Source organism: Mustela nivalis (assembly GCF_964662115.1).
Source record: "Mustela nivalis genome assembly, chromosome: 4".
Lineage (NCBI taxonomy): Eukaryota > Metazoa > Chordata > Mammalia > Carnivora > Mustelidae > Mustela > Mustela nivalis.
In genome coordinates this window covers 107,006,417-107,023,837 of record NC_139023.1, presented here as the reverse complement: position 1 = coordinate 107,023,837, position 17,421 = coordinate 107,006,417, and the positions used below count along the sequence as shown (strand labels likewise).

Here is a 17,421-nt window from a genome sequence, read left to right as displayed (position 1 = left end):
TGGACCTGCGGAAAGGGGAGGGAGTTCATGTTGGGCGGGGTCTGGAGTGAGGGTTTTTGGAGGGGAGGTAGTTACAATGATGTCTGCTTTTGCACCTCAAAGCAAGTGTATGCTTGCAGGCATGTATTCATTTATATATTCCTATGGGGATAGAGGAGGGGTGTAAGGCATAACTACTTTTATAAATTTTAAATGCGAAGCAGTGTTGGAGAGCTCTTTAATTCTCTACTGGAGATGGAAGGAAAGCATAGCTACGCCTGAACTATGATGTATACGGAAGAAGGCTGTCAGTATCACATGATTTCACACAACTCAAATGGAAAATCAAATTGGAAGAGTGAGTCCAATTCCCAATAAGATGCATTTAAATCTAGAATGTTTAATTTTTTTTTCTTCATTATACCCTAAGTCTTACTCTCCATTCATTCCTTGAACTAATTTTCTTACAGTTTTGCAAAACATCATGTGACGTTTCATTGTTCATAATACATGACCTTATATGATCTTTTTGCTATATATAGACCAAGTCAACTTGAGGGAAAACTGAAACATAATCTAGTAGACTGTTGATTTTAGCTTTTATTTTAGCCTTCTTCTAATAGGTGATTGTTGCAGAATTTGAATATAAGAATGAGATTTGAATGGATGAATAGAAGACTGCCATATTGGTATGGGAAGAATTATGAAGTAAATTATTGATACTTGAAAACATATTTGAACATATTTAAAGGCTTTAATGAATAGAAAATTAAATTCAAAATTTGAGTTCTCTCATCACAAAACTGAAAGCATTCTTGTTTTAAACCCTCAAATTTTACTTGAAAAGCTAGGTCAGCTATAAAACTGCGGGTTACTCCCTGTTTCTTCCTCATCTTAAATCTAAAAGATCTCTTAACTGAACATTAACAACAAACTCTGGATCCATTTCTGATGTTAGTAGGGCATCTCTTTTCCAGCTGCCTCTATATCAGGGCAAAGAGTAGCTGAGTGAGGATTAGTAATTGGATATGTAGCCCTTCACATGTAGGTCATTAAACTCAGGCTGGCATAATGACGTGCCAAGTTTTTCAACAGCTGTTCAGTGCCTCTCAGGATTCTGTTTATGAGTAATAATATATTTTTTCAGTGTTACTATTTGGCATCCTTATGTATTTAAGGCAGGATTTTTTTAAGTTACCTTAAAAACCTTCATATTTTCATGGCAGAGTCTGTTTTCTTTTGATACAGCCATTTTAACTCTACAGTCATGTGGTGCAAATATTTAAGTGATATACTATCAATGATTCTACTATCAAGCACCAAAAAAGTGCCAGCAAAAAAAGAGGGGGGGATTAATCAGAAATTGAAGCATAATATAGAAAGTATAGGAAAGTAAATTCATGATATGAAATAACCTTCATTGATTTATAAAATTCATGTGTTTATCGAGTTCATGTTTTTGTCTTAGTACTGTTCATACAAAGATAACTAGATCATAATCTGTGTCCTTGTAAGGAATCCATAGACTAGTGGCAAGCCAGCAGTAAATAAATACCCATACAACATACAATGTACTTGAGAGACCTATACATGAAAAGGAGCAACTAAATGCTCTTGGAGACAGGAAATATAGTTTTAGAAATTGAATAATTTTGCTCCATGTTGGAAAGTAAGTGGTTTTCCAGGTATAAAGAAGAAAAAGGTATTCAAATATTGGGAGCTATAAAAACAAAGACATGTCACAATTTGGCACATGATTGAAAAGCTGTGGATAGGATGAAGAAAAAGGAGAAAAGAATAACCCTAAGGGTTTTTTAATTTGGACAACTATAGGAATGCAATTATGTTAACTGGGTCATTTAGGGAATAGTGGGAGAAAATTAGGTTTAAAAAAAATAGTTTGATATTGAATATGTGGGTTCCGGGGAGTATGTGGGATTTCTAAGTAGAAACAGATTTAGAAATCATTAGCAAATATTTAGTGGTTTAAGCCAAAATAAGAGTTTGAAATAAAAGAGATTCAAGTTCATGGGTTGCAAACCTATAATGTCTATGAGGACTAGAAGATAACAATGAGAGAAACTATCTGGGAGAAAAGTACGAACCTGAGAGACCATTCTCTGTTTAGTCAGGGCACTGATTCCAAGTAGGAATATGGGCTTCATTACACCAGATCTCAATTTTTAAAGAGAAGCCAGGAAACTGGATTTTTATGTAAAATCTGGTTTTTAAGTGTTGACAACTATTTTGTTCATTTTTTAAATAGTCAGCAGGCTAAACAAAACATGTGGACCACAGTCAGATAATTAGCAGCCAGTTTGTTAAGTTGGACTGTAGTTTGTAGGGTGAGAAAGGGGCTAAGATAGAACCAGAAATCTGTAACAACAACAACAACAATGACAACAATAACAAATGGTAATAAATACAATCATGAGCTCCTCCAAATGTTTGGCCTGAGAACATTGGGCAGTAATCACAAATTGCATTATTTTAAGCCTACTTGTATTATTTCATTAAGTCTAAGAGTGTCCTTCAGCAAGTTGGGAGTGGGGAGGTATGGGAATAGACTAATCCTTGTGAGTACATTAATTTCAGGCTAAGAAAGCAAAACAAATTGATTTTTAAATTAGCTGGAGTTATCTAAAAGGCAGAATAATATAATAATTTCAACTTGTATTTTGATTGATTTCAAATATATAGGAAAAGTTTAAAACTTGAAAAGATATAACGTACCCCCTCTCCAATTAATACATGAATACTGAAGCTCTGTGAAGATAACTATGGAGGCATTGTAGTCTGAATCTCTTTTTAAAACCAGGTTGAACACCTTGGATAGCAAAACAATAACAATAACAAATACAGACCATGACTAAAACATAACTAAGTGAAAAAGAAGCCTCATAAAGCTCATAATATGAGCAGGTGGGAACAAACTGTCAACTTAGTATCAGTTTCTGGGTAGGAAGAAACAACAGGATGACAACAGACTTCTGAAGGCCATGAGAATGGGAGGACCCCCAAACTGCCCACAAGTATTTACTGAAAAGCAAGGGAGACCAATATGAGATCAAGAGCAAAACGGGCTGTCTGTAATCTCAGGGTAAGTAGAAAGGGAGGAGCAGGAAGGTCTGAAAGTGCTGGAGAGATATGGAGTTTATGAACTTGTAAAACTTAATAAACCTGAGCTCCCCTGTTGGGCAAAGCCCAACACTTAGAAGAAACTTCTGGGAATAGAATCCAAATTGAACAGGAATGGGACAATAGAGGCAAAGAAAAATTAAGGTCCAAATCAAAGTGAGAGAGAAGAGACAGAGCTCAGAAAAGACAAGGATACATAGGTGTCATTGTAGGAAAACATGAGAAAAGGAAGTTTTAAAACCATGAGGCTAGAAATCTATTACACCCAATCTTTCCTCTTAAAGGTAAAAGATAACTTATTTAGCTTAAAAATATACCACAAAAAGGATTACAGTTAAATCCTTTTCAAGTTGTTATAATAACATATGAAATAGAGAAAAAAGCATATGAAAACTATAACCCAATATTTCAAACCAAAAGGTTTTTATTTATTTATTTTATTTTTTTAAAAGATTTTATTTATTTATTTGACAGCGAGAGATCACAAGTAGGCAGAGAGGCAGGCAGAGAGAGAGAGGAGGAAGCAGGCTCTCTGCTCAGCAGAGAGCCTGATGCAAGACTCCATCTCAGGACCCTGAGATCATGACCTGAGCCGAAGGCAGCGGCTTAACCCACTGAGCCAACCAGGAGCCCTGAAAGACTTTTTTTAAATGATAGAAGATAGAACAACATAAAACAGACAAACAAAAACCTTAGAAATAAAGTGACTGAAGAAAAGAAGATTTGAAGAGGAGTGACAACTCAGAGAATACAAAATACAAAAAGTACACATATATGTATTTGACCATCTTACTGGGAGTCTTAATGCAGTAAGATAAGAAAAGGAAATAGTTTTCTTAGAGATTGCTAGACCAATATATACCAACAAATTGGAAAACCTAGAAGAAATTGATAAATTCATAGAAATGCATAACCTTGTAAGACTGAATCATAAAGAAATAGAAAATCTAAATAGACCAATTACAAGTAATGAAGTTGAAACAGTAATTTTAAAAGTCTCCAAAAAAATAAAAGTCTGGGACCAGACAATTTCACAGGTGAATTCCACCAAACATTGAAAGAAGAGTTAGTACCTATCCTTCTCAAGTTATTCCATAAAAAATTGAACAGGGGGGAGCACTTCCAAACTCGTTTTACGAGGCTAGCATTATCTTGATACCAAAACCAAAGACACCATCAATATTCTGGGTGAACACAGATCCAAAAATTCTCGACAAATGATTAGAAAACTGAATTTAACAATACGTTAAAAGAATCATAAGTCGTGATCAAATGGGATTTATTCTAGGGATGCAAGGGTAATTCAACATCTACAAATAAATGAATATGATATACCACATTGACAAAAGGTAAAATTATCATTTCAAGAGATGCAGAGATTGACAAAATTCAACATCAATTTATGATAAAAAAAAAAAAAAAAACTCGGGGTGCCTGGGTGGCTCAGTGGGTTAAAGCCTCTGCGTTCGGCTCAGGTCATGATCTCAGGGTCCTGGGATTGAGCCCAGCATCATCGGGCTCTTTGCTCAGCAGGGAGCCTGCTTCCCCACCCTGTCTCTCTGCTTGCCTCTCTGCCTGCTTGTGATCTCTGTCTGTAAAATAAATAAATAAAAATCTTTTTTAAAAAATTAATTAAAAAAAAAAAAACTCTTAACAAAGTGAGCATAGAAGGAAATGTCTCCATATAAAAAGGGCCACATATGACAAACTCACAGCTAACATCATACTTAATGTGAAAAACTGAAATCTTTAAGATCAGGAATAAGATAAGGATGGCCACTCTCACCACTTTTATTCAACATAGTACGGGAAGTCCTCACCACAGTAATCAGACAAGAAAAAGAAATAAAAGGCATCCAGACTTGTAAGGAAGATGAAATCTGTCACAAGCTGCAGATGTCATGATACTGTGTATAGAAAACCCTAAAGGCTTTATTTACTAAAAAAAAACTAAAATTACAATTTAGAACTGTTAAATGACTTCAGTAAATTTGCAGGATAATATACAGAAACTTGTTGCATTTTGTACACTAATACCTATATAAGAAATTAAGACAATCCCATTTATTATAGTATCAAAAATAAGATATCTAGGAATAAATTTAACTGAGGTGAAAGACCTGTATTCCGAACACTGTAAAACATTGATGAAAGAAATTGATTGACATAGATAAATATGTATACCATGCTCATGGATTGGAAGAATTAATATTGTTAAAATACCAAAGCAATTTACAGATTCACTGCAATCCCCACTGAAATACCAAGGGCATTTTTACAGAACTAGAACAAATAAACCTTATATTTGTATGGAACCACAGAAGATCCTGAATAGCCAAAGTAATCTTGAGAAGGAGAACAAAGCCAGAGGTATCACACTATCTGATGCTATACTACAAACCTACAGCATTCAAAACAGTATGTTACTGGCATGAAAATAGTCATATAGATCAATGAAACTGAATATATAGCCCAGAGAAAAACCCATGCATATATAGTCAATTAATTTATAACAAAGGAGACAAAAATATTCGATGGTGAAAAGACAGTCTTTTCCAGAAATGGTGTTAGGAAAACTAGACCACTATCTTACACTATATATAAAATAAATTCAAAATAGACTAAAGATTTGAATATAAGTCCTGAAATCTTAAAACTCCTAAGAGAAATCATAGGCAATAAGGTTTCAGACATCAATCTTAACAATACCTTTTGGGGACCAGTCTCCTGGTCCAAGGGCAATGGAAGCTAAAAACACAAAACAAACAAACCAAAGGGATTATATTGAACTAAAAAGCCTTTGCACAGTGAAGGAAACCATCAAAAAAACAAAAAGGCAACCTACTGAATGGAAGATATTTGCAAATCACGTATCCAATAAGGGGTAAATATCCAAAATATAAAAGAACATACACAAATTAATATCAAACACCCAAACAACCAGATTAAAAAATCAGCAGAGGACCTGGGTAGGCATTTTATACCAAGAAAACATTAAGATGGACAATAGTCACATGAGAAGAAGCTCAACAATATTAATCATCAGGGAAAGGCAAATCTAAACCACAGTGAGTTATTACTTCACACCTCACATACAGCAATGCTGTTTGATAGTATTTTACCCACAGTAGTGCACTTCTTTCAAAACTGGAGTCAATCCTATCAAACCCTGCTGCTGCTGCTTCATCAATTAATTTTATGTAAATCTTTTGTTGTCATTTCAGTGAATGTCACAGCATCTTCCCCAGGAGTAAATTCCATTTCAAGAAACCACTTGATCTTGCTCTTCATCAAAATCAAAAGCTTCTGCACAGCAAAGGAAACAGTCAACAAAACAAAGAGGCAACCCACGGAATGGAAGAAGATATGTGCAAATGACAGTACAGACAAAAGGTTGATATCCAGGATCTATAAAGAACTTCTCAAACAACACACACAAAACAGATAATCATATCAAAAAATGGGCAGAAGATATGAACAGACACTTCTCTAATGAAGACATACAAATGGCTCTCAGACACATGAAAAAATGTTCAACATCACTAGCCATTAGGGAGATTCAAATTAAAACCACATTGAGATACCACCTTACACCAGTTAGAATGGCCAAAATTAGCAAGACAGGAAACAACGTGTGTTGGAGAGGATGTAGAGCAATAATATTTTGAGTTGAAAGGAAGGCTTCTGAGTAGTAAGTCTCAATAGTGGGCTTAAAATATTTAGTAGCCCATGTTAGAAACAGATAAACAGATATTCTGTCATCCAGGCTTTGTTGTTTCACTGATAGAGCACAGGCAGAGTAGATTTAGCATAATTCTTAGGAGCCCTAGGATTTTCTGAAAGGCAAATGACCATTGGCTTCAACCTAAAGTCACAAGCTGCATTGTACCTAACAAGACAGCCTGTCCTTTGAAGATCTGAAGCCAGGCACTGACTTCTCTTTAGCTATAAAATTCCTAGATGGTGTCCTCTTCTGTTTCTTCCACAGCAAAAAATCTATTTAGTGTAGCCACCTTCATGAATTACTTATCTAGGTCTTCTGGATAACTTGCTGCAGCTTCTACATCAGCACTTGCTGCTTCACCTTGCACATTTTTGTTATGGAGATGACTCTTTTCTTTAAACTTCATGAACCAACCTCTACTAGCTTCCAACTTTTCTTCAAACTTTTCTGTTAGCTTCAAACTTACAGCTTCTTCACCTCTCTTCACCGTTCAGGGAACTGAGGAGTATTAGGAAGTTTCCCTGGATTAAGCTTTAGCTTGAGGGAATGTTGTGGCTGGTTTGATCTTCAATTCAGGTCTCTCCACCTTTATTCATATCTGCAAGAAGTTTGTTTCACCTTCTTACCACTCTTGTGTTCAGTGGACTAGCACTTTTAATTTCCTTCAAGAACTTTGCATTCAAAAGTTGGCTAATTGTTTGGCACAGAGGCCTAGCTTTTGGCCTATCTGGGCTTTTGACATACCTTCTTCACTAAACTTAATAATTTCTAGCTTTTTATTTAAAGTGAGAGACATGTGATTCTTCCTTTTACTTGAACACTTAGAGGTCATTGTAGGGTTATCAACTGGTCTAATTTCAATATTGTGTCTCAGGGAATAGGGAGAACCAAGGAGAGGGAAAGAGATGGGGGAAGAGCTTGGTTGGTGAAGCACTCAGAGCACACATATTTATTTATTAAATTCTCCATTTTGTATAGACGTGGTTTGTGGCGCCCTAAAACAGTTAAAATAGTAACACCAAAGATCACTAATCACGAATCACTATAATAAATATATTAATAAGGAAAAAGTTTGAAATATGGCAAGAATTACCAAAATGTGACACAGAGTCATAGAGTGAGCAAATGCTATTGGAAAAATGGCGCCAATTTGATCTATAAAGCACAATAAAGTGAAGTGCAATGAAATGAGATATGCATGTATCTTAGTTAATAATAATGTATCAGTATTGGTTTGTTAATTTTAAAAACCCAAAACAAATCTTACAAATACTGTAAGATAATAGGAATAACTGGGTGTAGGCTATATGGGAAATCTCTGGACTGCCTTAGTAATTAAAATCAATCTGATCCAAATTTAAATTTTGTTTTATTTACAATAGTCTACTGAAAGAGTCATCCTTTCTCTCCTTTAAATGTTAGAAATTCAGGGTTTTTTTTGTGGCCAAAGATAATGTAGTTAGACTGCTCTTAGGGAGCTGTTGGTTTACTACTGAACCATAAGGAGTTTTGTTGTTGTTGTCAAATATATGTGTGTGTGTGTAGATGGGATGAGGGTAAAGTTTAATAACTTCATTTTGGAAAAATTACTATCCTTTTCAGAGAGCCTTAGATTTCAAATGTTTCAAACCTAAGTCTCAAGTTTATTCTTGTTAAGGAAAGACATTTAGTGTTAGGCAACTAGGTTCTTATTTTTCCCAAGAGAATTCTTAAGATATACCTTTTAAAATAGTTTGTGTATTCTCCTATACTTTTGCCTTGGCATAAAAGTGATAATTACATCATAAGAATATTCTCAACCTAACAGAATTATTTTTTGTAAGACCTCTTGAAAATTCTAACTCCCTCACTGAATCAAAAATGCTATTAGACTTTATTATGACCACTAAGGAGTAATTTGAAATGTCCTAATTCTTTTTCCCCTATTAATGTCATGGTTTTTTTTTTTTTTTTTGCCCCCCTAAGAAAAGAGTAAGGTGTTCTAATATTCTAATGTTATAAAGACTTTTTTTTTCCCCCTTCTATAGCTATCTTATAGCCTAATTTACTATATCTCTATCTGGTAGGGTAATACACTTCCTTCCAACCTCTAGTGGGTGAAGTTCATTTATCTTCCAATCTACAAAACTGAGTTAACTCCTAATAACCTCTGATACTCAACAGAAACACAACTGCACTTTGGAATTAGTCATCCATCTTTATGTCATAGTCTCTTATTTGTCACTGCAAAAGAGTTGTATAGCAGATATTCCATAGTATTATGTACTATCAATAGAATTTCTTTGCAAGAGAATTGTTTTAAAATCTATTATTTGATTATGACCGGCTTAACACAAATCAATTTTTTCCCCGTACGTTCTGGCTGGAACATCTAAACACAACAGTCAAGTGCTCTGTTCGCCACTGTACAAAATTGTGATGGATTTGCTAAAGTTAGTGACAGTCCCAATTAATATTTCTCTGTCATCATTAAGAAATCAATTTTTCCACTTCCTATCTATAACATTTTTTGAATAGAGTAGTGATTAGGTTTTAAGGTTTATTTTTCTGTATTTCGTAAGTTATTTTTACTAAACAATCCTCATTTACTAAATTTACCTCATTAACCTCATTTACTAAATCAATCCTTTACTAAATCAAGTCTCATTTTTCTAATATGTTAATTGATTATTAGGCTATAGTGGAAAAAATCTGAAGTGTTCAGCATAGGATATTATACATAGTAATTTCTTCATAGATGGCCGCTTCTGCTATTTTTATACTGTGCTGTGCTTCTGTCCTGCTTCATATGCCATGTAAAATAGGTGACAAGTTTGGGGAGGTATCTTCCACATATATTATACCATATTTGCTCTACTTGATCAACCGCGCAACAGAGAAGAATGCTTCTTCTTCGGTACACAGAATTCACTGAATATGGAAGAGTTTGATATTCTTATTTTATTTCTGGTAAAACAGTCTTAAGACTTTCAAATGTCTTTGTACAAAGTAAAAGTTATAAGCAAAATATAAAAAGATGATGTTATTTAAGGATGATGTTATTTATTACTAACAGAAACAGGCTCCTTTGAACATCCTATGCTGAAATATTTGTTTAATACTATGATTCATAGAAGCTTTCTTTCTAGTCTGAAGCAAATGCTCAAGTGAAACAACATTTATTTTATGAAGCAATACTGATACGTCTTTTATTGGTTGGACTCTGGCAAACACTTGACAACAAATGGTACTTTACCCAAAGAGACACGTATCATGCATGCATAGCATAGTCTAACCACAAACATTAAAGCTCTATGTAACTGTGAGCCTCAAATGGAGGAAATACAAAAGATAGTTTTCATAGAATCACATGAATCAAACCAATCTTTAATTTAAACAAGTAAGAATGCAAAGTTTATGTGTCTATAATGGCTTTATATCACTATGTATGTAATGCGGATATTGTAGAGGACATAGAAATCCATTCAAATGTAAAGCAGCAAAGCACTTTCACATTACCTTGTACTTATAATTCCTGCTATTCATAAAAACCTACATTTCTTCAACAAGCATTTTTCTAAGAATGGCCTTTTCTGTTTACCCCAGGAAAACTTATTATTTATAATTTTGATGTAGTCACAGCCAAACATTTTATTTTTGTATAGGTACTTTAACCATGATTTGTATATGAAACTTAGGATAGCAAATTAAGTTTTAATATCAATAGGTGATAAAGGCAATTTCATCCTGCAATTCTTTTTTTTTTTTTAAGATTTTTATTTATTTGACAGACAGAGGTCACAAGTAGGCAGAGAGGCAGGCAGAGAGAGGCGGGGGAAGCAGGCTTCCTGCTGAGCAGAGAGCCCTATGCGGGGCTTGATCCCAGGACCCCGAGATCATGACCTGAGCTGAAGGCAGAGGCTTAACTCACTTAGCCACCCACGTGCCCCGCATCCTGCAATTCTTTATACAAAATATATTTCAAGAGGTAATATGCTTAACTTTGGAAGTTTAAAAATTTTATATTTCATTTTGTGACCCCATTAAGATAGCTGTTTTTTATCTGGGTTGTCTAAAAGATATAAGGTTAAGGTTAGGATTTTAGAAAAGGGCTTTGAGAAAGAAGAGGGAAGATTTAAGAACCCGTTTATACTTAAAGATAGCTGTAAGTATTTTGAAGTTCATTCAAATAAAGCCCTTCACCAGTGCTTTATTCCCTGCCAAAACATCCCTACAGACACCCCCAATCCCCACCAACCATCTCATTTTAGTAGGTTTTCTTCATAGCAGGTTTCTTTTGCAGAAGTTTTCAAGGACAAGAGTTGGTTTACTTAACCAAACTAGAATATTCACTTTAATTCTAGAGAAATTTCCCAATTAATTTTCTGTAGCAAAAATGCTAAGGGCTAGAATTTCCCCTCTGAATCTCTTCCTAGAAATGGGATCCAGAAAGCACAGGGGACACCTAGCCAATCTGAGGACTCAGATAAGTGTTTCCTGTCATGGAAATAGCTAGAGGTCTGCTATAATATCCTCACTTGACCTGCTAGCATGTTAGTGATGGTGCTGATTTACTACAACCCCATTAATTTCACACATAAAGAGAACAATCTAGTTTTCAAAATGGAAAGCTCTATCTGCTATATCATTATTTTGAAGTGGTTGGTGGTGGTACAACTTAAAAATTTAAAAATAAATCTTAAAATTCAGAATGATTTTTAAATAATAGCATACACATAGTCTTAAAAAATTCTAAGGAAGTAATAAAATTCAATTAAGTTTAGTTTAGTTTGAGAATCCTCACCACCCTCCCACATAAAGTGGCAAAATGTACAGAAAAGCACTTAACATAGGATGATGATGACTGTGTATTGAGCAGAGAAGTATCACCACCAATTTTTCTCAAGCGCCCTTCCACACTTCTGAATTTATAGGAAGGCAGACTGGTTTAGCTCTCAAAAGTGAAAATTTTCTTGATCTTTCTTCTTCAGTAAAAAAAAAATAATAATAATTAAGTAGAGTGAGAGACTGAAAACTGCAGCCCACCTAAGTTTAATCATTAATAGTGAGTTCTTTGGTGACCTTAGGTCCTCATTTTGGAGTTTGGAATCTGACCTTTCCCCAAAGATAAACATGCTTGTTGCAGGTTCTGAGGAGGGTCACTTCCTCGCTGCCATCAGAAGAGTCCACTTCTCAGTGACTCCTGGCTGGGAACTGGATGCCTTAGAGGGTAGCTAGTCAATATGATTCTCCTCGCCGTGCTTTTCCTCTGCTTCATTTCCTCATATTCAGCTTCAGTTAAAGGTAAGTTTGTATTTTTGCTAAACCTTAGTTTTAATCATTGAGGGGAAAAGTGTGTGTTTGTGTGTGTGTGTGTGACTAGTGAAAGAGTTCCTAACTAAACCATCTTCAAAACTACATAACTTTGGAATATTCGTGAAGTCATGCCTGGGTTGGAATGAAAACCAAATTCAAATTCCTACATACATTAAGAAAACAGAGGTTCCTTTTAGTTTCAGCCCCTTAGACTAATGTGCTCCTTGCTTCGGTTTCTCATTCATGGTCTATTTTTAAAAGAGAGAAAAGAAATGCCAGCTATTGTTACCTGCTGCTGTTGGTCACTCACTGAATGCAGCTCCTTTATTTGAATTGTAAAAGAGGATTAAAAAAAAAAAAAAAAAACCCAGTTTTTAAATTTCCGTCTAGTTGCTTAGCAATGTGACATCAAGAAGAATTAGACCCAATGAAAAAGGCATTTGATCTCCCAAAGAATTATGAATGAAATGGTAAAGCATGCATTTAATTGCATTACCATTCAAAAGTGAGAATTATCATAATTGGTGAATTAAAGAAAATAAAACTACATGGTATAGATTTAAGAAATAAGACTTATTATGTTTGGATTAATAGTGTTACCAGTTATAGTTTCTACTTGAAGAAAAGTTGATTTTAAAAAACATAGGAATTGATACCTTTCAGAACAAACATTTTAAAAGGGATGGTTTCTAAAAGCTGAATGAAATGTATTAATATGGAATCTTGTTAAAATCACCTAGTAAATAAACAAACTCCTTGGATTTCTACATGTTGTACCTGATGTAAAATAAACACTTTTAGAGTCTCTTAAGAGGACACACTGTAAAAAACCAATTGATCTAACACATAACTTAGCATGATAGGATCCAGTTTTAATAACTATGTACTCTAAGTGATATAAAACAATTCACTTAAAAAGTTCTAAAACACTTTTGGGATAAGTAGCTTTTGATCTTAAGATAAAATTAGTCTCAAGATTTCTCTTGAGAGACAATCTTTGTTATTGAAGCAATAAATGAAAGGCTAAATGTAAATTATTTTACCTAAGCAAATCACACTTTAGGTTCTTGATGGTATTTTTCACCAGTTTCCAAAGTGTTGATTATTTAAAAATACAGTCCTTATGTGATATATCTGCCAAATAAATTGTTTATAGTGTTTAAAATATGAGGGATTTATATATCATAGTATCAAATCTAATACCCTTATTATTTTGAGAAAAATTATTGAACTATAGTAGTTATTGTACACTTCTATTTTTTCCCACTTTATAAAGGAGAAAATTGGATAAGTTGATGTTTTCCAATACATGCACTTCTGAAGACTCTAAAACACGCACACACACACACACACACACACACACACACACACACACTACAATGACATTCAGAAATACAGTTTAGAACATAACAGATAGCTACAGTTTGTTGTATACAAGCTCAGTGGCAAGTCCGGAGTTTTAGAACCTGAAGCTTATGCAATTTAGGAGCCATTATTGAGAAAAGATTGCAAAAACATCTTACTTTTGCAAATGTTATGTAAAAAAAGATATGGCATGTGTACACATTGCTAGGGTCCCCTTCCAAGTCCTCGGAAAGAGCTTGGGGGTCAGAGAGCCCCAAAGCTGAAGCATCATTAGCTTCAGGCTACAAGCTGCTTATGTCAAATATCATAAATAAAAAGTAGAGGACTTGACAGCTCTCTCTACCTGGATGTGATAACTTTTTGTCTTTTGGTACCATGATTTCATTATAGATACCTTGTCCTCTGAATTGATTGACTTTTAAGAAACAAACTACTTGTAAAAGTCTATTTTAAAATCAGACCATTATAAATTTTGGGATCTCATGTATAACCTCAAAACCCACCTCAAACTTAATTATAAATGCAACTGCTTAGCAAATCCCCAGATCTGGGGGGATTCTGAGTGCAGGTTGGACTGAAGAGAAATAAGGGTAGAATTAGTATGGACTAGGGTCTACTTAGAAGAGATAGGCTGAGTGTGAATGTCCTAAAGACTCAAGTTTTCCCTACTTTTTTTCAATTGTATTTTGTCATGGCAGGATCTATTCTCAATGCTTTCCTCAAGATTTCTTTATAGTACTTTTACTTTTGCTAACCCAGGCATGAGTTTTCTATTTAATCTTCTTACCTCTATACATGAACTGTCCCTTCATTTCCAGTCTTTCTCTCAGTCCCCAGTCAGACCTGCACTATTCAGTCCATTCACAGGAATCATCTTCCAATCTTTTTCCCTTATCCTTCATTTTACTCTTTTGCTTTTTGCCTTGTAGTTTTCTGTTGGAATCCTAAATTCCATTACCTATCCTTATCAATACTGCATTTGTCTTTAAATCTCACCTTGAATTTACCTGATTTTGGTAAATGCATATTTTAAGATATTTCTTAACAGGTTCAAAACTGAGAGTTTTGTTGCTTCTAAGTCACTTAAAATGTTTTAAATGCATTTGAAGGGGCATATTGAAGAGGTTTTATCTAAACTTAGTTTCCAAAAAGTGCCATTTGCATATTTTATAGAGCAATAGCCTAAGAAAGAAATAAGTCAATAGTATGAATAGAATATGTTCCCATTGCCCATTGTTGCCAGATCTCTGAATAACATAAACAGAGGAATACTTTTCAAAGAGTAAAGGATAACAGGGACAATATTACAGCAGTCCACTTATTTGAATCCTTTTAGGTTTTATCTCCTGTTAGAGGTAAGAAAGGGACACGTGGGTGGTTAAGCATCTGGGTCTTGGTTTTGGCTTAGGTCATGATCTCAGCGTGGTGAGATTGAGCCCCATGTTGGGCTCAGCTCTGGGTGTGAAGCCTGCTTAAGATTCTCTTTCTCCCTTTCCCTCTGCCTTTCCCCAATCCCTTTCTCTTTCTCTAAGAAAAAAAAAAGTGGGAAAAAGATATGGAAGGAGGCATACTTTTTCCAATGCTTTATCACTTCCAAATCATAGTCCAGAACTGATCTATTATATATATATATAATATATTGTCTGTTTTCACATTCTTTTGATTGGTAAAGTAAAAGTAAGGAAAAAATGATCAGCATGATACTTTGGAGATCTTTGGAATTTAAGAGAGGCTACCTCCCTACAAAATTTTCATAGTTATTTTAAGCAGAAGACATCTTTGTGTAGTGCACAAAACTTGGATCTCATTAATTTAGACAGCAAATTCTGCATTCTATCTGCTATGTTGGATTGAAAGCAGAGTCAGCTTTTCTCAGCTTGTCATATAATGCTTACCTTTCAGAATTTCTGTGAGGATTAGATAAGATATGTATTTCCTTTATGCCCTCTGTGGAATTCGATACGCATCATAAAAAGTAGGCCTCTCTGACCAAAATACCTTTCCTGGCCAGAAAGCCAATGTTTGACTTGTAGCCGTGTCCCCAGTTAAAATGAAGAAGAGGTGGAGGTAGGGGAGGCAAGGGATAGTCACAGACTTTATCTCCTTCAAGGTTTTTCCTGACTTTTTTTATCTTCTATATTTTATACCTGAGGTTCTGCCTGATTGGTGCTTAGACACAGTCTGTTTTTATATGTATACTCTTAGATACCCACCTCCCACCTTTCCTTTTCATGGCTTTTCTAGATTCCTATTTCTTGTTTCCTTATCTCCTTTCTTTGAAGGTTTGTCAGAACATGTAACTTCACCACCCAAAACTTTCTAGGGGCTTCCTATATCATGTCCCTGCAAATCTCCTGGTCACCCATAGATAGCTATTTGACCTCATCTTTTGTAGTGTCTTTCACTTAACTGCAGCCTCTTTGGCCTTCCTGATCTTCATTACACCTACGCTGAGCTCTCCCCAGGGCCTTTAAACTTGCTATTACCTTTATGTGTGTGTGTGAGGGGGAGGGTTGGAGGGGAAGGTAAAAGTGTGGGGATCAAGGAGAGGGAAAGTCTCCTCCCACAGATATCCATGTGGCTAGCCTAAGTAGCCTTTGCCCAGAATATTACCTTTTCAGAAAGGTCTTTCCCTCAACATTCCTATTCCCTTTCTTATTTCATTTTTCTTCATTAGTATTTCTAACACTTTGTAATTTGCTTATATACTTTTTTATTGTCCATCTCCTCCTCATTCATGTGTAAACTTCACAAAGGCAGATATTCTGTCTGCTTATAACAGGTATAACCCCAGAAATAGAAAAGTGCCTAACACCCAGTAGGTGCTCAGTATATCCTTATTGAATGTATGAGTGAATCCCTAACTCACTCCTTAGGAATGGAAAAGAGTTCAACCCAAAGGTTTAGATGTATGTAATAAAGGAAGAGCATGGTCTCTAGAGCCAGACAGGCTGGGTTCAAGTCCTGTCTCTATCACTAACTGTCTGGGTAACCTTGGATAAAATGTATAATCTCTGTGCCCTTCCCTTTCCTTATCTGTAAAAGGAAAGGAATAATGATAACTACCCCATTAGGTTTGAAAGAGTTGATCCTACTCCTTCACATTTCTTTGGATTAAGTTAACCTGAATTAGAGAGTAGGTGAATTGCTCCATGTATCAATTATTTTGGCTCACTACACTATTTGACATTAAACCCCCTGCCATATTAAAGCCTGTACTAAGATTGATTTTATGTGTAAAACATTATTTTATTCAGCTAATTTAAATTTACGTATGTGTAGCTTTGAAATGTACCTTTGTGCTAATTTTTTTTCTTCAAGATTTTTACTTATTTATTTGACAGAGATCACAAGCAGGCAGAGAGGCAGGCAGAGAGAGAGTGGGGAGCAGGCTCCCTGCCAAGCAGAGAGCCCAATGTGGGGCTCGATCCCAGGACCCTGGAATCATGACCTGAGCCAAAGGCAGAGGCTTTAATCCACTGAGCCACCCAGGTGCCCCTGTGCTAAAGTTTATTAGAGTTAAATAAACTTAAATAAATATATTTACTATAACTAATAGAGTAAATTACATTGCAGGGGATTGTCTTTAAATATTCAATTCAAGGAATTGCCTTCTAGCCCTTAAAATTACCTTGGCATTGATCTGTTAAACTGAAATGTTATCTGAATTACAAATGGTTTTTATTAATTTTGTAAAGTGATTCCTGGCTAACCCTTTACTTTAAATCATATTCATCATACTGCAATAAAGCTGGGGGAGAAGAGAAATCATATAATTTAAAAGCAATATGATGACATTTCTTTAAAAAATGTTCTGTGGTTTAATCAGGGCAAAATTAGATAATCTGATTGTTGATTAGGGATACAAACAAAAGTTTTCTGAAAGGGAAGCTTATTTGTTTGTTAGTTGTTCTTCTTGT

The 17,421-nt window shown here is 35.0% G+C and overlaps 1 protein-coding gene across 4 annotated transcripts in view; it reads left to right on the top strand.

Annotated features, from left to right (window-relative positions):
- Window positions 1-17,421, top strand: part of MTTP (microsomal triglyceride transfer protein) — a 61,826-nt gene that overhangs the window by 5,796 nt on the left and 38,609 nt on the right. The window contains exons 1-3 of one of the 4 annotated variants that reach the window (XM_082726793.1): window positions 25-119; window positions 6,342-6,510; window positions 11,967-12,124. In XM_082726793.1, coding sequence (XP_082582919.1) covers window positions 12,064-12,124 — 61 coding nt within the window. In that variant the 5' untranslated portion in view covers window positions 25-119; window positions 6,342-6,510; window positions 11,967-12,063. Of the gene's footprint in view, window positions 1-24; window positions 338-6,341; window positions 6,511-11,966; window positions 12,125-17,421 lie in introns of those variants that run through there. The other 3 variants (XM_082726792.1, XM_082726794.1, XM_082726795.1) reach the window with 3 other exon arrangements.